Here is a 21,549-nt window from a genome sequence, read left to right on the forward strand (position 1 = left end):
ATACTGTGGAATGAATAGCATCGAGCCACGTATCAGTTAGTTGGGAAATGATTGCTCAAGTCATCAGGGGCAGATGCAAGAAAGAGTACAGATAGGACATTAATTTTCAAAGTTGTTACAAAGGGAATTTATGGGTATTTTGGATTATGTAATGTAGTTTCTCTGTTGGAAAATGTCAGATGTTTATGGACAGTGACCTTGGCTCCAGGTCATTATTTCTGTATTCTTTCCTTACATTTTTTCTGCTCTTTCCTTTGTGTCTTTAGTTCATTGGATCCTGCCACAATTCCGCGTATTTTTCTCTCTCATTGAAATTGTTAGTTAAAAAAGCAGGATACAGCATGTAATGTTCTTTATTGTAATTCTACTCCTTGAGGTTGCCTATAGTGTTTTAAATTTAAGAAGATCAAGAACTTTATTCACTTCCCTTTGGACAAAATAAAACAAGATTTCACCTCAGTGGTATGTCTTAAAGGAAGCTAAAGGCATTTGTTTAACTTTTCTGTTTTACTCTGAGGGCATTTTGATGATCACCTACATGTGATCTTCTGAAGTGTTCCAGTCCCTGTAGCTGACTGTCAGCCATACCCCAAAGGTGGGACCAAAAGGATGCAGCTTAAAGCTGCAGAAAAATAGTTGGCTAAAAACCACCAGCAGATTGTTGGTGAGGGTCACCAGACACAGGCGTGGGCTATATTTACCTGCCTCCCTCCTTTTCTGGAGAAGATAAAGATAAACAAGCACCAGCTGCCCTGGTAGCTTAAATGGCATTTAGCCTGGAAGAGTGTGAAGATGCACCAGATGTGTCTTTTGTGTCCTTTGTAGCCATTGGGTCTATGGAAATTACTCTGCCCATAATTTTGGCTGGTTAACATTGCTCTGTAAGTCCTATTTAATTGGGGTCATAGTGGGAGGAATAAATGACAGATTATGACTTTGGTATTGAATAAATAGGAAGAGAATGCTTTGGGGACCAGACCTATTTGTCATAATGCAACGGTTATAAATATATGAATTGCTTTCTCTTTATCTTAATATCTAATTGATATCTTAATATCTTAATATCTTAATGCTGTAGTCCTCTGTTTTAGGTTGGAGCTCATACCAGGCACTTGAAGATGTGTCTGTTATGTAACCACTATTTTGTGTTAAGGAAGTAACAAAGCTTTTAAACGCTGAGAATATTTTAGTTCTACAAAAGTGCTTTTGGGGCGCCTGGGTAGCTCAGTCGGTTGGGTGTCTGACTTAGGCTCAGATCATGATCTTGTAGTTTTTGAGTTCAAGCCCCGCATCAGGCTCTGTGCAGTTAGTGAGTTTGAGCCCCATGTCGGGCTCTGTGCTGAGAGTTCAGAGCCTGAACCTGCTTCAGATTCTGTGTCTCCCTCTCTCTCTCTGCCCCTCCCCCTGCTCATGCTCTGTGCCTCTCAGTCTGTCTCCGTCTCTGTGTCTCTCTCACAAATAAATAAACATTAAAAAATTTTCTTAAAAAAGTGCTTTTGCTTTTAATAGTCATTGTTACATTTCCCCCCCTCCTCAGAAAAGAAGGTGGCTGCCAAGGAATCCTTCAAGAGCATAGATTGAGTGAAAAGGACACGGAACAAAGGATAGATCCCAGGGGTGAAATGAGGAAGTTCTGTAAATAGCTGTGCTATTTTCCTTTGAAATGTCTGGCACACTCTATGTAGCACAGTGGTGGTGTGCCGGGGGGCTGCGTGTCTGATGAAGCATTTCATGTTGACTCTCAGAACAGTGCACACGTGGCAAGGGCATCTGGATCTTTCCAAAGTATTATACTCAAATGACAAAACTTTTTTTAAATTTAGCATACTTGGCAATATAATCCTGCCTTTTCACCTGCATTCAAATAGTCACTCTTTCACCTTTTAACACCCCGTTCTCTTAAAAAAAAAAAAAAATCAAACAGAGGTAAGTGTTAGCTTGGAATGTGCTAAGGTAAACCTTCATTTTCTAGCAAGAAACTGGCACAGAAATGTGAAGTTTTGTTTCTTTGGTTCATCTCATTACTTGGAACCTGAGGCTATTCCTCAGTCTATGGGCCAAATCCTACATGTCTTCCATGGCCCAGCGGAAGTGAAAAGCCTCCCATAAAATGCGCTGGGGTCATGTTTAATCCCCTTACTGGTGGTCTCACAGTTACGGTTTATTCTCTTTAATGGTGATTTCTGTCTTCCTATTTTATTTTTATTTGAGAGAGAGAAGGGGAGAGGAGTATTCTCTTTAATGGTGATTTCTGTCTTCCTATTTTATTTTTATTTGAGAGAGAGAGAAGGGGAGAGGAGCAGAGGGAGAGAGAGAATCCCAAGCGGGCTCCACACTCAGTGCAGAGCCTGATGGGGGGACTTGATCTCACAACCCTGGGATCATGACCTGAGCTGATATTGAGAATCAGACACTTAACTAACTGAGCCACCCAGGCACCCTCTTCCTATTTTAAAAACAGTTTTGACTTCTCTTTTATTGTCTCTCCTCCTCTCCCGATTGTGAGCTTTGTCCCTTCCCCTGCTCAGGCACACACTGCTTAACTCATTACACGTGGCCCACATTTCAGTTAAGTGCTTACACACTTAAGAATTTTTTGGCATCTGATGTATGCAGAGCATAACCTATGCGTTTTCTTTTATTTTTTTTAAATTTTTAAACATTTATTTCTGAGAGAGTACAAGTGGGGGTGGGCAGAGAGAGAGAGAAACACAGAATCTGAAGCAGGCTCCAGGCTCTGAGCTGTCAGCACAGAGCCCAACGCTGGGCTTAAACTCACAAACTGTGAGATCATGACCTGAGCTGAAGTTGGATGCTTAACCAACTGAGCCATCCAGGGACCCCTCAACCTATCCATTTTCAAGAAGACACACAAGTCTGAGATGGGGTCTTTTTACCAATGTTTAGCATATTTGAAAATTTACTGCTCTGGGCAAGAGCAGTTTAGGGGCTGAAAAATCATAAACACTTTAAGGAAATATCAAAAACGAACAGTACTATTTTAGTGCCTTTACAATAAATAGAGAGCCATTGTATCAATTGAAGAAAAACACAGGTTACATTTAATTTGATTTCTTTGTATATTTGGCATGTTTGATATATAAAACAAAAAATAGAAATGTTTATATTTTCTGCAGTGTGTGAGGGAACAGGAATTTGAAGGTGGGGTGAGTTGGGGAGAGGGCTATATTTCTGTGAAGATTTTAGTAAATTTTCTGGATTTTTTTCCCCATATGGAGAAGACCTAGGACACAAAAGCATTAAATGTTGCTATTGATTCAAAAATTAAATCGTGAAAACATTGCTGAGAAAGATTAAAGATCTGGAGCGCCTGGGTGGCTCAGTCGGTTAAGCATCTGACTCTTGATTTCAGCTAAGGTCACAATCTTACGGTTTGTGAGTTTGAGCCCTGGCATCAGGCCCTGCGCTGACAGCACAAAGCCTTCTTGGGATTCTCTGTCTCCTCTCTCTGCCCCTCCCCCACTGGCTCACATGTGCTCACTCTCTCAAAATAAATAAATACAATTTTTTAAAAAAATTTTTACATGGAAAAGATCTAAGTAAATGAATAGCTGTATTATGTTCATGTGTTAGAAGACTCCATTCTGTTAAGCTGTTCGTTCTCACCAAATTGAGCTATAGATTTAATGCAACCCCAATCACATTTTGCCGAAATGAACAATGTGCCTGTGAAACTCCTATGGAAAGGAAAAGGAGTTAGAACAGTCAAAACTTGGAAGAAGGACAAAGAGAGCTAATGCTACTTGATTACTGGAGTTATTATAAAGCCATAGTAAATCAGGACAGTATATTAGCATCAGGATCACCCAAGCAGACCAGTGGGTCAGAGGAGTAGGTCCGTAAATAAGTCCACCCGTATATGGCAACTGACTTTTGACAAAGGTCCAAAGACCATGGAGTTGTTCCAGGACAGTCACATACCCATGTGCACGTTACAATTGGAACAGTTGGATATCCATCCGCAAAGAGGAGAAGGAAAATCACCTCAGTCTGTCTGTCACACCATACACACAAATCAACTCAAAATCATAACCTAAATGTAAAACCTACAACTCTAATACTTGGAGAGAGGAGAAAACTCTTGTGAGCTTGAGTTAGGCAAAGATATCTTAGATACAACATCAAAAGCATGATCTGTGAACAAATTGATGAATTGGACTTCATCAACATTAAAAGTTCTGTTTTTCAAAACACATTATTATGAGGGAACATTATGATAAGCCACGGACTGGGATAAAATATTTGTAAATCAGGTATCTGTGAAGGGTTTTGTATGCAGAATATATAAATAACTCTCAAAACTCAATAGTAAGGAAATAATTTTAAAAATAGTCAAAAGGTTTGCATAAATATTTCTTCAAAGAGATTATGGATGACAAGCACATGAAAAGATAGTCAACATAATTGGTCACTAGAAAAATGCAAATTAGAAGCACAATGAAATACTACCCATACCTGTTAAAATGGCTAAAGCGAAACATCGACCACACCAAGTGTTGTTGAGCTGAGCATGTGCAGTAATGGGGACTCTCACATGGCTAGTTAGAATGAAAAATGGCACAACCACTTTGGAAAATAAGTTGGCAGTTTCTTAAAAAGTTAAATGTATGTGTACCATGTGATCCAGCCATTCCACTCCGGTATCTATCAAAAACAAAAAATGGGGGCACCTGGGTGGCTCAGTTGGTTGTGTCTGACTTCAGCTCAGGTAATGATCTCACAGGTTGTGAGTTCAAGTCCCATGTCAGGTTCTGTGCTGACAGCTCGGAGCCTGGAGCCTGCTTCGGATTCTGTGTCTTCCTCTCTCTCTGCCCCTCCCCCGCTCATGCGTGTGTGCGCGTTCTCTCTCAAAAATATTTAGAAAAAAAAATGAAGTGCATATAGACTTGTACACAGATGTTCATAGCAGCTTTGTCTGTATAGCCAGAAGTTTGAAACAACCCAACTGTCCATCCACAGGCAAATGGAAAAAACAAAACAAAACAAAACAAAAACTGTGGCACATCCATACAACAAAGTACTTCAGTAATATAAAGGAGTTAACTATTGAAACACATTATAGCATGGATGAATTGTTACATAGTTTCGCAGAGTGAAAGAAGCTAAATAAAAAGAATATATGCTGGGGACACCTGGGTGGCCGACTTTGGTTCAGGTCAGGATCTCACAGTTCATGTGTGAATTCAAGCCCCACATGGGGCTCACTGCTGTAAGCGCAGAGCCCAATTTAGATCCTCTCTCCCCCTCTCTTTGCCCCTCCCCCACTCACATGTTCTCAAAAGTGAATAAACATTTTTTAAAGATTTTTAAAAATTTTTTTACATTTTTTTTTATTTTTGAGAGACAGAGAGAGTACAAGTGGGGGAGGGGCAGAGAGAGAATGAGACACAAAATCTAAAGCAGGTTCCTCCAGGCTCTGAGCTGTCAGTACAGAGCCCAATGGGGGGCTCGAACTCACAAACTGTGAGATCATGACCTGAGCCGAAGTCGGACGCTTAACCAACTGAGCCACCCAGGCGCCCCTAAAGATTATTTTTTAAAAAGTATATGCTGTATGATTCCATTCATACATGACTCTGTGAGATGCAAACTAATGCATAGTGACAGGAGACCAGTGGTGTGGGGAATGCACAGATAGGGGCACTGGGGATGTGGAGAGTGATGGTAGGGATGGATTTAAAAATGAGCCCAAGGGAACTCTGCAGGATAATGGATATCTTCATTGCGGTGATGGTTTCGTGGCTATATACATGTATCAAAATGTATCAAGTTTTACGCTGTAAAAATACATTTTAGGGGCGCCTGGGTGGCTCAGTTGGTTAAACGTCTGACTTTGGCTAGGGTCACAATCTCGCAGTTCCTGGGTTCCAGCCTCACGACGGGCTCTGTGCTGACAGCTCAGAGCCTGGAGCCTGCTTCAGATTCTGTGTGTGTATCTCTATGCCCCTCCCCTGCTCACTCTGTTTCTCTGTCTCTCAACAATAAACAAACATTTTTAAAAAAATACATCTCTCAGGGGTCCCCCAAGACCACTCCCATGTCTGGTGATTTACTAGGACTCCTAGCATCCAGCATATAGTTGTACTTGTGGCTTAGAGTTATTACAGTGACGCGGTATGGATATGTGGCCAGATCAACGAGGGAGAAAGACACCAGGAAGAAGGGTCTGGAGGAATCCATGTGCAGACTTGCTACGTTCTCTCCCTCCCATGAGGGATCCCGCAAGCACATCTTCCCTCCGGCAGCAAAACCATAACCACAGGTGTGCAATGTTAATGCCCTGGGAAACCCATGTGACATTTAGGGGTTTTAATGGGGGCTGGTCACATAGGCACTTCTTGCCCTCCCAAGTGTTTCAGGGTCCCCAAAGGAAAACAGGTGTTCGGTGCCAAGGCAGACAAAACAACTTTATCAGCATAAGGACTGTTTCAAAAGCCAAGTTCCCAGATGCCAGCCGAGGGCCAGCCTTATAAGCAGTCTTAGTAATCTCAGAACTATTCACTCTTTCCTGCAGTCAGTTCTACTTCAGTAGAACTTTTTAAAAATCCTCATATAAGTTAGTATGAGCACAAGGCAGTGGTGATTAATTTATTGAGAAAGTAATAGACCGTAAAACTAATTCCAGATTTGTGGACGACTGATGCAGTGAGATTTTTATTACCTGGAATGTTTCACACTCTTAAATTTTTTTTTTTTTGGAGTGAGGTGAGAGATTAATAAAATTGGAATTCCTGGCAAATGGGAGCTTCTGGTTACTATGACTTTCAATTGAATTGTACTTGAAAATATTTCCCAAGTATATAATTTTCCTTTCATAAAAAAAAAATCCTTGATTGGTAATCATTATTTTAACCATTGGTTAACTGATCATGGGCCAGTTGTATAGTAAATATAAGGTAAAGCTTTGGTGTTGAACTTGTAATGACAACAGGCCCTCCGAAGGCAGCTGTGTACGTCATGCCCCAGGACACCCCCAGCTGAGAGGGTGAGTGAGCTGAAACCAGCCTGGACTTTAATGGCCAAGCTGCCAGCCCCTGCACGTGTGTGTGCTCAGGAAATGGGAACCTTCTAGTTTGCACAGAGGTGTCATGTGGGCTGCTTACAGCTTGTTCAACACGTCCTCTGGTGGTGGCCGTGGTTTGCCCAAAAACGCTGCCTGCCCAGTACCAGGAAGCTTTGTTGCGAACATGTCTTTGCCCTTACAGAAATCCAGTAAATAAGTTTGAGTTGAACGCGGTCTGATGAAAACTTCACCAGATACAACAGGGTGTGTGGGAAGAGGGCCAGCCTCTCCAGCTGCGTGCGTGAGGTGTGCTCCTTTCTAGCTGGACCCAGTTTCCCTGGAAAGGCAGGATGTAGGGTATGTTTTTCTTTTCGTCACTCTGGAGAATGCCTGGTATCTGTTCTGTATCTGGATGCCATTATTACTTTTTTTTTTTAATTTATTTTTTAATGTTTATTTATTTTTGAGACAGACAGAGCATGAATGGGGGAGGGTCAGAGAAAGAGGGAGACAGAATCTGAAGCAGGCTCCAGGCTCTGAGCTGTCAGCACAGAGCCTGACGTAGGGCTCGAACTCATGGACCGTGAGATCATGACCTGAGCCGAAGTTGGACGCTTAACCGACTGAGCCGCCCAGGTGCCCCCATTATTACTTTTTTTAATGTTTATTTACTTTTGAGAGAGAGATGGGGGGGGTCAGAGTGGGGGAGGGGCCAAAAGAGAGGGAGACAGAATCCGAAGCAGGCTCCAGGCTTCGAGCTGTCAGCACAGAGCCCGATGCGGGGCTCGAACCCACAAACTGTGTGAGATCATGACCTGAGCCGAAGTCAGACGCTCAACCAACTGAGCCACCCAGGCGCCCCTGGATGCCATTGTTAATGCCCCCAGCCAAGATTTCTGTGTTGATAACAATAAAAAATTCATAGGAAGGCAACTCCTCTGGCTTCTCTGAGTGAAATTTTTGCTGCTACTGAGTTTCCTAAAGGGAAGTCACCCTCAGTTCGGAAGACGCAAGGTATTCAGATCCACCCTTGAAACCAATAGAAAATACTTTTGATGGTATAGCTTAGCTTCAAAAAAGTGCCGTTCAGATACTGACACCCACTTTGTTTCTCTTAAGCCTTGAGCCGCCAGCTGAGTTTGTGACCGAGGACGGCCGATGGTGCCAAGCAGCTCAGCAGCAGCCAATTGGGCAGCAGTCTGCCAGCAGCAGGGTTCTGTCCGGAAACCTTCAACTTTTGAGTCTCCAGTCTCTGCCTCCCCACCCCTATTCTCCTACGTGGCTCACATTTCTTTCCTCCCTTCGAGTTATTTTCGCTAAGGAAACTTAAACCACATCTCTTTCCCCTTCTTATAGATGCGAACTACACGCAAGGTCTCTGTCTGGCCAGTGGGCCTGGTTGGCGGGCGACGCTATGAACGTCCGTTGGTGGAAAACGGCAAAGTCGTTGGTTGGTACACCGGCTGGAGAGCAGACAGGCCTTTTGCCATCGACATGGCAGGTGAGGAGTGTGGATGGTGACGCTTGCTCCTCCCTGATCATTCTTGCCGGTGCCGCTGTTTATAACCGTGTCCTGGAGGAAGGAAGCTTTGAAAGACCACTCGGTTAAAACCCTAGATCGTATTCTATTCAGCAGATGAACTATCTGAGTAAACTTTCAAGACAGGCGTTTTGATTAATTGAAGCAGAAATGGGTTTTGTGGGCAATTGGAAAATGCTCATTCTGTTCCATTTTTGTCAGCTGTTTGCGCAGCTGTCCCTTCGTCCAACAAATGTTTGTGCCTTTGCTGGGCTGGGTGTCAGGTCAGTGGTGAAACCTAGGCTGGGCCACTACCTGTACCTTTCAGTGCTAACTAACGCCAGTTAGTGTCAGTACCTCATGTGCTTACTGATAAATGTAACAGTGATGTGAAATTCAGAAGCTAATCCTTGTCATGCTTATTGATAAATTTGGTAGTTACTGATACATTTAATAGCTGGAACATAAAATTGGATCGCTGGCTTTTCAAACACTTATTAACTGAGCATAACTGTCTTTTAAAGTTTTTATTCTCTGACCGGCCAACTGAATTAAGACCTGTAGTAGTCGACAAGTCCTAAAGTGCTACGTTCTCATAAAGTGACTCAATTTCTGTGGGTTATATAAAATGATGCCTCTGGTAACTGGAAGGATGCAGTTTAAAACATGAGGCGTAGAGGCAAGATTCATCACTGACATCTAACCTAGAAGATGGAGGCAGAAAAGCTTCAAAATTAATCCCATCAATCTTCAGCTCTGGAACACAGCTCTGTCTGTCTGTCACCCTGTGCTTAGCCGGTCTTTTGTGTGTATTTCCCAACTGCAGTCGAGACCTCCAGGCTCACAATGCCAATGGGATGAGGGCTGTGTTCTGAACTGGATTCATCATTTTTATTCTGACGACACTATAAAATTGAGGGAGCAAGATCATGAAGGATACCAGGAGTAAGAGTTATTGGGGAAAGTTCTTGCGCATGGCCCGGTGGCAGCTTTGTCACGGGAGTTGACAAACTAGGATATTTTTACTCCGCATTTAACAAACATTTCCTGAGGGCCAGTTTTGTGTAAATGTGTGCCATGGTCTCAGACCCCAAGGACAGCTTGGAGTTCTTACCCTTCCCTCGTCACCCTGTCCCGGGCTCCCCTCTCCAGCCCTGGCCTTGCCCTTTGGTCTTCAGTTCTTGCAGCCTGGGAGCTGAGCTGGCCTCTCAGCCAAAGCATTTTCCTGAAGACAGATGGAGAGTAGGTCAGCCATATTTAGAAGGTCCTGAGAATTCCCAAAAGAGGCCTTTCCTCAGGCAAGTGTGAGTTCGTGGCTCTGAAAAGAGAAGGCTGACCATAATGTGTCTTCTGAGAATCTGGTCTCTTGCTGATAAGAAGTGTAACTTTGCCTAGTGTTCTCTAAGTTTTCTGCTCAAAGTCTGTTGCTTCCCTGGGACTTAGTTTCCCTGCGTGTGGAATGAGATGTAGCATGAATGACCGCTGAGGTCTTTGTTAATGTACTCTTCCTTCTCCTGGCTTCCATCAAAGAGCTCAGAGAGAAGCCTGGGCCCCTGGATTCTAAGTGAGGGTTCATGGCTGCTAAAGCAGCCTGCTGACAGGTGTTTGGTCCTTACTTTTCCCAGAGCCTTGCTTCACCACAGGCTGGGCAGACCTGTCCCCTAACACACAAGATCTCTGCCTATAACCCTGCATGGTAACTTCAAGGTGAGGGCAACTTGGGTAAGTCTTCCTGGATTTTGTATTAAGAACTTTACATAGATGAACAAGTATCCAGTAGACCCACTGAACATCTGCATTGATTCCCCTCAGAATTTGGATCCAAATAGATATATTTAAAATTCAAGAAAGGCACATGGGATTTATACATTAGGCCTGGCCTGTGACGAACTATTTGATACCTTTTCACTGCTCTGGGAGACTTTGCTCCATGACATGACTGATGTTTGGCTTTTTCTAAGCATTTCAGTATATTTTCAAAGCATCATATAAGAAGTATCATAAAATGTGAATGATTTGCATGTTTCCTAATTATCCTTGTTTCAAAATAGGAATAAGATTTCTGTCTCGAAGAAAACAACTTTTGCCACACTAAATTTTCTTCATACGTGAACTTGCTTTGCAAATTAGTTTTCAGTAAATTATTAGTATTTTTGGAAGCCTTAAGGGAGTGTGATTTAGTTGATAGTATAATAATTCTGATTTGGAGGGAGTTCTCATTTTAAAACTTGAAAATTCACAGCTTTGTTTGCATTTCACTTAAGATTCATGTACTCTCTGTGGGAAGAGGGAAAAGACCTTTTGGACCTTCATGTACAAATGGTACTTCCCACTTCATTTCTGAGTTGTAAGCGCTCACAGTCTAGAAGGAGAGAGAAGCGGGAAGCCCAGTTTCCTGCTGCGCTCTAGAAGGTCAGGGAAGTCCTGTAGAAAATGGTCTGTGGTGGCTGAGGGAAAGGACAGCGCTGGAGCCTGGGTCCCTCCTGGATTTTCACAAATTGATTAAGAATTGAAACTTAACCAACAGGGAACATTTCCCCAACTGTCTTGCTTTGAGGGGTGAGCACATTTGTAGAAGCCCCTCAGGGTCTGTCCTGCCTATATTTCTGGGAAGTCACAGCATTGCCCACCACGAGAAGTTTATTTGAGTATCAGACATCGGAACTGTTAAGTTTTCATGTCATTCAGGGAGACAGATTTGGTGTCTGTCTTTATTTTGCCGTTTTGGACTTCATAGTTGCTATTTTTGCTCCCATATGAGGAAACGTTGTTTTGGAATTACATGTACGATGTTAATAGAGAAGTAAAGATTATTTCTATTGCCCTGGGGAATAGTTAAAAAAAAAAAAAAAACAACTTGGTAATGATTGCTACTGAAAAACAAAAAACAAACAAGTTAAAGAGCCACCCACAAGGTGGAACAGCATGTCGGAGGCAGTCCTTGCCCTGGAAGCCGCACGCAGGTGGCTTCTGCAGTGGGTTAGCGGCCACGTTGCTCTGCCAAGCCTGTGAAACCTAGAATATGTCTGCTTGTCTGAGCCTCGGGCTCAGCTCCTGCACCTCGGGCATCTGACCACGGGCTGGTTCTTACACGAAAGGCAAGGCAGCCCACACAGAGGTTTTAGCTCTTTTTTGAAGTCAGGGAGTTACTTTCAAGTGACAGACCGACATTGGCCACTTCCAGGGATGTGTCAATAAGAGCCATTGCCTGAAAGAACTGAGCTTAAAGTAATCTCGAGCCTTGCCAGGAGGTGTAGACTTGTTCAAATTCAGAACTTAAGGCTGAGATTTGTTTTGAATTCTCAACGTGTGCATGCACTTCATGCTTAACTCTGAGAGGTGGCAGGCGGGCACTGTGCTCCTTTGATGACAGTATATTCCGTTCCCAGTTGAGTGCCTGGCATGCAGTAGGGACTCTATTCCGGTAAAAATCCAGCCATGTGCACCGTTGTTCAGCTTCACCACTCACCACCCAGAGTTAGCTCCGACCCCACACAGTTGCCCTTACTTAACCAGCAACACTCTGGGGGTCCCCAGGACAACTGCACTCCTGACTGACTATAAATTTGTTTTTCTCTCAGGTTTGCCAATTTACTAGAAGGGCTCCTAGAATTCAGGATCGTGCTCTACTTCTACCACAGTCTTATTACAGAAGATACAAACTAGGACCAGCCACATGAAGAGACACATGGGGTGAAGTCTGGCAGAGAACGTAGAGTTTCTGTGCCTTTTCCTTGTGGAATCAGGATATATCCCCCTCCCAGCACATGAATGTGTGCACAGCTTGGGAAGCTCCACTGAACCTGTGTGTTCAGAGTATTTAGTTGGAGTTTCATTATGTAGACATGATTGATTGGATCAGTGGCCGCCACACAATTGAACTCCATCTCTAGCTTCTGTCCCCAGAGGTTGGCAGTGTGGCCCAACTTTCCAACCTTCTGATTGTGTATTGGGTTTCTCCAGTAACCAGCCCCCAATTCCGGAGCTGTCCAGGGACCCACAGCAGCCACCTCATTAGCATAACAAAGTCACTCCCAACACTCAGGAAACGCTAAGGCTTTTATAAGCTGCACGATGAGAACTAGGCACAAAGACCAGATCGATTTTTTTTTTCTATCATCCCACAAACTCAAAAAGGATAACTTTATAGCATAAAGAAGAGTGTGTACCACATCTCTGTTTTCCTAATGCTTTCATCTACAAAAGCAAAGGGTACATTAGGTGGTGTCTCAGGGTCACTTACAGTTTCCTCTGTGGATGATTTCATGCCTCCTAAAAACGAGATGTGATTGTGAAGTGATACAATAGCTTCTCCCATGTGCATTACAGAGAGGGATGAGAAGTCTAGGAGGACTGTCAGTTTCCTAGCCTGGAGTCCTGTGGACATGGGTGTGTTGAAGTTCTGGATTAGATGAGCACCCACGGGTGACATCCCAGGGAGCAGTCATTTAAAGTGGCTGTAGGGGGGTGGAGGCCAGGGAAGGGAGCAGGGCCTATCCTGAGGGTGGGGAGGTGGACCAGTGGCAGCAGTTACCAGTGGGAAGAGGTGGATGAGTCCTGAATTTGATTGTTGGATGCCTTGTGTCATGGATGTGAAAGAGGAGGGTGCTTGGTGATTGTGAGAATGTGAGAGCCAGAAGCACATAGATGGTGTCATGGAGATGGTTGGTAGCAATTAGGACCTTGTAGGCTGTTCCCTGGAACAGGGGATATATGGGAGAATAGGTGGCCTGAATTCAAGAGGAGTAAAGGTTTGTCAGAATTGCCTGAGGAAAGTTAGATGTCCAGTAGAACAAAGAGGAGGAGGAAGTTCAGTCCCTGAAAGGATTAAGGAGGTTGCACTTGGGCAGGAGAGTGATCACAGAGGATGTCATAGAAAGAAGTAGCTGGGAGGCCTGCAAGCAGATCTGTGTAAGGAACAGGATGGGTGGGAGGCTTTCTGAGGTCTGGCTCTAGGTGGTGTGAGTTTTGACAAGTTCTGATTCTAAGAATTGAGGTTGTATGTGGCCCACTGTGTTTATACTTTTTCTGTTGACACCTAGCTTCTCCGTCCCTTTGTGGTTTATCACCATTTCTAGTATATAGTAGTTTCTAGGTCTCTAGAGATGTAAAGGGCCATTCTTAAAATGAAAATCTGATCCATGATTTAGAAGACACCTGTAGGGGAAGTAGGGTGAATGGTGGGTGCGGGGGAGGGGTGGTAAGCACCACGAAGAGGGCCAGAAACAACTCTTTCGAGAAATATGGCAGGATTGAGAAGGGAAGAGAGATGGTAGCAGTTTCAAGGGGTAGGAGAACTGCTTTTATGTTTCCCTTTAATGTAAGAAGAGAAGTTGAAATTGTGAGAGAAAAGAGCTGTGTTGAATTCCCAAAAGAGAGGAAGTTGGGGGGATGGTTGGGATTGGGACCTTTAGATAGACAAGTTCACCATGGCAGAATCACCTCTAATTCCTAATAAGGAGGTGAGGTAAGTAAGGAAACCAAGACCTAGGAAGGTGGAGGGGCTGGTTATTGGAGGCTGGCCGTCTGCCAAATATTAATGGTGTGGGAGGAACACCATGGACTGAACTCTGCAAACACTGATTGAATGTGGGACTGTGTGGAGCCTGTAAGGGATACACGGCCCCTGCCCCCAAGTAGTTTTGTATCAGCAGAGAGAATAAGTATGATACATATGTAACTTACTGTATCATGACATACAAAAATGAGGTGTGAATGGAATGTTTTAGGTTTACATTTTAAGAGACAGGAGAACTGCCATTGAGGGCACTTTGGGCAAGGGTCATGGAGGAGGTAGCCCTTGAGAGGGGTCTTCGAGGCAGGCCTCACCCAGGTCAGGGCAAGTTTAGGGGACAGCAAACCCCTGGGTGTGTGTAGCTCTTAGGGGAGAGGCAAACAGGTCAGATTGTGAGGATCGATTGCTGAAATAGAAATTTGTCTTCATTTCTGTGGATGTTGGAGGATTTGTGAAATTTTTGAGTTAGGGGCTGATGGGATTGGGAGTGTGACTTGAGAACCATGTGATGGCAGGTGCAGAATGAATGAATGGTGGGGTGGCCATCCAGGTGAGGGTATGGGGTCTGAGGGAGGGGTTTGGGGAGTGACAGAAGGCCTTATAAATAGATATTAGCTATTTATGAATTTTTTTTTAATGTTTATTGATTTTTGAGAGAGACAGAGTGCGAGCAGGGGAGGGCCAGAGAAAGAGAGAGACACAGAATCCGAAGCAGGCTCCAAGCTCTGAACTTTCAGCACAGAGCCCATTGTGGGGCTCAAACTCATGAACCACGAGATCATGACCTGAGCTGAAGACAGATGCTTAACCGACTGAGCCACCCAGGTGCTCCAGATATTTATGAAATTTTAACAAGCCATTTCAGATTCTGCCCATGAATTAGCAGAATTTTAGGTATTTTTAACACTGTTGTATGGTATGGTGATAATGGATATATTAAATTTAATTTTGATTTTAATTGGTGTAATTTGTAATTTGCTTTGAGTTGTAACATATATGCAGAGATATATGGTGATTTCAGGTAATTAGAACATTCTGTTAACCAGAATACCAGTTTTAAAAACTAGGAAAATAATAATAAAAATAGGAATCTGCGCATTAAGGAAAAAGAAAATCCTATTCTTTGCCAAGTTTTCAGGCCCTGGATTCATTGTGTATGTGCTGTCCTTACAGAGGGTTGGAGTTGGGCTCTTGGGAAGTAACAGTTGTACAGGGCTTTCTTTCTCTTGATGTTTGTTGACAAGGAATTTTGCCTGGTTCAATTCACTTGGCAAACCCTTTCTTGGTAGATAATGTAGTGGTAAACTTCAGCCTAGTTGGGATCAGGTAATCATCATCAAAGCCGAATGAGCATAGCCAAAATCGGCAACATTTGACTTAGCTTCATAAATATAAATAATGCAAGAAAAGGGAGGTAATAACCTTGTTGCCACTTTGAAGCCATTTGTGAATTAAGTGTGCTGTTTTCAGTGCATGACAGTTTTGTGTAAGGGAGATAAAGTTAGTGTTCTCAGTAGAGTGACAATACAGCACCTTTCAGTGCAGGATTTGGGGACTTGGGACCTTGTCCTTAGGTTGTTGCAGTGTGACTGTCACTAGAGTGGTGTGAGGGCTCTCTGGGACAGAATTGCAGCTGCAGGGGCACTGTCATTCTGTCCTGAGAACTTACAACACTACAGGGATGGTGGTAAAGTGTGAGGGCAAAAGGTCGCCTGTTGCCCATTTCTTAGCTATTTCCAGAACGAGGTGCATTCTAGAGACTTTTAATGGCCCCAACAACATGTTCGGTTCTGTGCCCATGTACTATGTCTGTGTTGGGTTAAGGTGGGTGTGTGGGTAAGGAGCACCTGTGCATCTGTGTGCTCATAAGCAGGGTCTTTCTCTAGGGTACCTGATGTTGGGGCGGCCAGGTTCTAGTGGGGCTTGGGGGGAGTGGAGTGGTGTCCTGCAGAATTTCAGTAAGTAAAGTTTTCATTCAGAACTAAGAATTTTGAAAATCAGAAGCTTCCCTTGTATCTGGGAAACCCAGAAGACTTAATGATTATTGTTTACTGAGCATTTGCCAGGCATCAGGCACTCTTCGGCACCCTGTGTGCATTCTTATTTAACCTTCACTCAGTTCTGCAAGGGATGTGCTTGTATCATTACCCTCCTCTAAATATAAGGAAATTGAGGCCTGGACATACTAAGTAACACATCCAAAGTTGCACAGTGATCAAACTCAGGTTAGTGTGTCTCTGGAGAAGGCGCTCCCACTTGGCTTTGAATTCCATCTCACCCGCTTACAGCCCAGTGACCCACTTCTTGTTCTCTGAGCCTCTGTTGTCTTCAGCTGCAGAACAGCAGAATGGACTTCCTCACAGAATAGGATATTCAGTGCAAAGCACTTGGTACAACACTGTAGACACTTGAATGATCCGTCTCTTCATCAGGAAGCAAGATTGGTCTATGTGTTCCTGTGTCATCAGAGTTCAGATGGCTCATGCGTTTGTCCAGGGGACTCAACTCAGTGCTATGTGTGGCTGAATATCGTAGTGTGGCTAGATCTCTGCAGGCAGCTGTGGGGGAGGGGCGTCGCTGCTGCCCAGGCTCCACTGCACACAGCAGGCTGTACTAGCTCAGTTTCCCCACCTGTAGATTAGGGATCAGACCACCTGCCTTCTGGGTTATGGTGAAGTTGAGATGAGAACAGATAACTGCAGAAGTTCCTGCTGTCTGTGAAAGTTTGAATTTCACTGCATATAGCTATTTCAGATCATTCTTGAAGGTAATACTTAAGAACATGCAAACTCTTTGCTTTGGGCTCATGACGGGTTTCATTTCTTTCTTGGCTGGTGGACCTGTGCTCATTATCATTCAGTGAACTAACTCAGTGTGCACGATGGCATGTGGAGATAAACACTGGCCCTTGATTTAGATGAAATATTCCAAAAAGAAACTGATCAATAAGAGAAAACAAAACAAAACAAAACATCATTAGAAAGTTTTGAGAAGGGGGTCACCTGGGTGGCTCAGTCGGTTAAGCTTCTGACTCTTGATCTCGGCTCAGGTCACAACCTCATGGTTCTTGAGATCCAGCCGCATGTCAGGCTTTGTACTAAGAGTGCGGAGCCTGCTTGGGATCCTCTCTCTCTGCCGCCCCCCGCCCCCCTGCTCATGCTCACTCACTGTCTCAAAACAAATAAACTTTTTTAAAAAGGTTGTTGAGAAGTAGATATATGCTCATTTTCATAATTTCCCAGATGAAAAATCATGTCATAATTACTGATGGCACATGGGGAGGATTTCAGAGAATGATTCTCACACTTTCTAATCAGGTCACAAGGAGGGAGAAATGCCCTTTTTCACCACCTTGACTTTCCTAAGAGCTTGTGGGAGAGAGAACACCAATAGATAGAATTTTCATTTGGAACTTGTTAAGAGGCAGACAGTTTATTACTATAAATAAGCATTAAGGATTATTGCTCTGCATGGCTAACCTGGGGGCTGACATGCATGCCAGCTTTCCTTGGCACGTGGTTGGTTGCTGTGAGTCGCATACAGGTCTCTCCAGTGACTTGAGAAACTGGCCTTAACTGGCTTTCTTCCCAGGCCCCTTGAGCAGCCATATGACCCAACCCAGACGCGCTGCACTTCAGTCCCCCTCATTTCAGATCCCTTGACCACGGCCAACCCCCAGGGTCAACCAGGCATTGCCACATGCTCACGGGCCTGGCATAATCGAGAGTGGCACACACTGCCTCCAGAAGAGGGAATGTCACTTTATCTTCCAAGGATTGCCTCGCTAATTTCTAGTCACCTCTCCAGACTCATTAATGATAGAGGGATAGCTTTCTCTGGGACGTTTTTCCCACTTTTCCATCCAGCATAGATGCTGTTCCCACATGTTCCCTTTATGCAATTGTCCTCAAGGTGGTGCTCCTGTCAGTGTCCTGCCTGTCCTGGCTTCCCCTGCTGGCTATGAGCTCTGCTGGGACAGGGTTCCTCTCTTCTGCCAGCACCTGCAGGTGGGGCACCATCCTGACAGCAGTAGCTTGAATAAATGTTTGCTGAATTCATGAATTTTAACTTGTCTTTTTTTCTAGTTTAAGGATTATCAAAAGTAAAAGTTGAACAGCTTCTTATTCCTCTGAGCCCTAATTCCCATTATTTCTTAATGGTGAGATTTTTAAAAAGGGGTTGTTGAACTGTACTCCGGAGAGCTTTCTAAGGAATGACTAATTCAGTAGGTCTCAACCTGGCTACACATCAGAATTCCCTGGGGAGCTTTGAGAAGATGTCCATACATGGGCTTTGTCACTGACCAATGAAACCATAATCTGTGGGTGTGGCACCTCGTGTGACTTTTTTAAGTCTGAAGTGATTATAAAGTGCAGCTAGAAGAACAGCTGGTGTGGGTGGTCAGAAGCTACTTTCCTGTTTCTTCCTGTAACTCACAATAGTCTTTTAGTAGCCATGGCCCCTGCTCTGCCACCCATTGATCTAGTCTGGAGGTTGGATGTGGGCTAGCCCCATACTGAAAAACTGTGAGAATGTTCAGTAAAATTATTTCCATAGAAAGCACTTCTATTGGTCAAGCAAGAAGAGAATTTGAGCATAGGGGAGGAGATTTTAAAATTATAACAGCTGAGGGGCACATGGGTGGCTTAGTTGACTCTTGGTTTTGGGTCAGGTCGTGATCTCAGGGCTTCGTGAGTTCGAGCTCTGCATCGGGCTCTGCACTGGCAGCACAAAGCCTTCTCAGAATTCTCTCTCTCCCCCTTGCTTCCTGCCCCTCCCCCATTCGTGCTGTCTCTGTCTCAAAATAAATAAACTTGAAAAACAATACAATTATAACAACTGAAAAGCATCACCACCAATATAAAAGACTGCCTGTTTTCACTTGGAATGTAAGTTTAATCTGGTTTTTTTTTTATTGTGGTAGAATGTACATAACATGAAATTTACCATTTTAACTATTTTTTTTTAAATTTTTTTTTTCAACGTTTATTTATTTTTGGGACAGAGAGAGACAGAGCATGAACGGGGGAGGGTCAGAGAGAGAGGGAGACACAGAATCGGAAACAGGCTCCAGGCTCTGAGCCATCAGCCCAGAGCCCGACGCGGGGCTCGAACTCACAGACTGCGAGATCGTGACCTGGCTGAAGTCGGACGCTTAACCGACTGCGCCACCCAGGCGCCCCCATTTTAACTATTTTTAAGTATACAGTGGTATTTAGTGGTACATTCACACTGTTGTGCAGCGATCACCACTATCCATCTCCATCACTTTTTCATCATCACAGTTACAACTTTGTACCCATCGAACACTAACTCCCTGCTCACCCCTGACCCCTGCCCAGTTCCTGGTAACAACCATCTACTTTCTATCACTATGTATTGGACTATTCCAGGTAGCTTATGTAAGTGGAGTTATGTAACATTAGTCCTTTTTATTTCCCTTAGGATGATGTCTTTATGGTTCATCCACATGATAGAATGTGTCAGAATTTCATGCCTTTTTAAAGCTGACTACTATTTCATTGTATATAGAGACCACGTTTTTTTAATCCATTCATCCTTTGATGGACATTTGAGCTTCTACCTCTTGGATCATATGCATAATGCTATGAACGTGAGTGCACAAATAACTGCGCAAATGAAGTCACTGCTTTGAATTCTTTTGAGTATACGCCTAGAAGTGGAATTGCTGGACCATAAGATAATTGTAGGTTTGACTTTTTTTGTTTTTGAGGAACCACTATACTTTCCACAACGGTTGCATCATTTTACATTCCCATCAGCAGTGCACAAGAATTCCAGTTTCTCCATGGCCTTGCCAACTTGTTATTTTCTGTTACTTTAAACATGGTTTACTTGCAGGGATGCCTGGGTGGCTCAGTCGGTTAAGCGTCTGACTCTTGGTTTCAGCTCGGGTCATGATCTCCCGGTTCGTTGGGTTCGAGGCCCACGTAGGGCACTGCGCTGACAGTGTGGAAGCCTGCTTGGGATTCTCTCTCTCTCTCTGCCTCTCTCTGCCTCTCTCTCTGCCCCTACCACCTTTGCACTTTCTCTCTCTAAATAAATAAATAAATACACTTTTTATTTTTATTTTTTTATTTAAAAAATTTTTGAGCAGGGGAGGGGCAGAGGGAGAGAGACACACACACAGAATCCAAAGCCAGCTCCAGGCTCCAAGCTGTCAGCATGGAGCCCAACGCAGGGCTCGATCTCACCAAGTGTGAGATCATGGCCTGAGCCAAAGTCAACGCTTAACCAACTAAGCCACCCAGGTGCCCCAATAAATAAACGTTTTAAAAAATGATTTACTTGTAAGTGCTGGGGTTTCAGAAATAGGAACACAGATCCCTTCTCCAGTTTTGCTGTATTTCCTGGGTTGTAGCGTGACTTAGTGACACATGCAGTAGTGCTCATGAATAATGGGAAGCGGAAGACGTCATAGCTGGAATAAAGCATGAGACCATGATTCTTACTTAGACATTGTCGACCCTTCTGAGTCTGCCATTCTCAGTACATACAGCACTTTACTTCCCATCACAGTCTTTTTGGCTGTTGAGCCAATAGAACCACTTTATCTTCTGAACCTCAGTATGAAGCGTGCCATACTTCTCTGCCACCAGCTTACGAAAATCTCCGTCGTGGATATTTTTAGTGTCCAGTTAATTAAGCCTTGTTAACTTATCTTTCACTCTTTTCATCCTGATTCAGCATTCTGACGGGTTCCTTAGAAGACTTAGTTTCTGTGATGGTTTGTTTTCAGAGTAAAGATTTAAATGAATTGTTTATAGATTAAGTAAAGAATACGGCTTAGAAATGAAGAGTGTTTTATTTTTTTCCACAAGAACAGTGACTGGCTTTTGAGGAGTTTTAAAAATTAGGGGCGCCTGGGTGGCGCAGTCGGTTAAGCGTCCGACTTCAGCCAGGTCACGATCTCGCGGTCCGGGAGTTCGAGCCCCGCGTCAGGCTCTGGGCTGACGGCTCAGAGCCTGGAGCCTGCTTCCGATTCTGTGTCTCCCTCTCTCTCTGCCCCTCCCCCGTTCATGCTCTGTCTCTTTCTGTCCCAAAAATAAATAAACGTTGATAAAAATTAAACAACAACAACAAAAAGCGGGGAGGGGTTTACCCTGAAGCAAACATAAAGTGTCAGTCAGTATTCTGAAGCAGATTAACAGATCCATTTACAGCCAGGCCATGCTTTTTCGTTCCTTTCCTGCACTAATAGAAAATCATTGTAAGGTGTAATTGGAAGTAAATGTGGAAAGTTGTAGCTCTGTCTGCCCCTTGGAAGCACACATATCACTCAAGTATTCAGTCTTAGGACCTTGAAAATCTCTGCTTAAAGACTGACATGATATAGTGGCAATTTAGAGATGATAGTCAAGGAGGAAAGACAACATTCCTTTTATACAGCCCTATTTTCTGCTTTCTATATCTGATTTAAGTAATTTAAGTGTAATGAAAATGATTCCTCAAACACTATTAACACATCTG

The 21,549-nt window shown here is 43.7% G+C and overlaps 1 protein-coding gene across 1 annotated transcript in view; it reads left to right on the forward strand.

Annotated features, from left to right (window-relative positions):
- B3GAT2 (beta-1,3-glucuronyltransferase 2) overlaps positions 1 to 21,549 on the forward strand; it is a 91,357-nt gene that overhangs the window by 56,458 nt on the left and 13,350 nt on the right. Inside the window, exon 2 of the mRNA XM_047103214.1 lies at positions 8,381 to 8,525. Coding sequence (XP_046959170.1) covers positions 8,381 to 8,525 — 145 coding nt within the window. The remainder of the gene's footprint in view (positions 1 to 8,380; positions 8,526 to 21,549) is intronic.

This window comes from Lynx rufus, unplaced genomic scaffold (assembly GCF_022079265.1).
Source record: "Lynx rufus isolate CCGP_SWC_20201006 ecotype Redwood Valley unplaced genomic scaffold, mLynRuf1.p SCAF_6, whole genome shotgun sequence".
Lineage (NCBI taxonomy): Eukaryota > Metazoa > Chordata > Mammalia > Carnivora > Felidae > Lynx > Lynx rufus.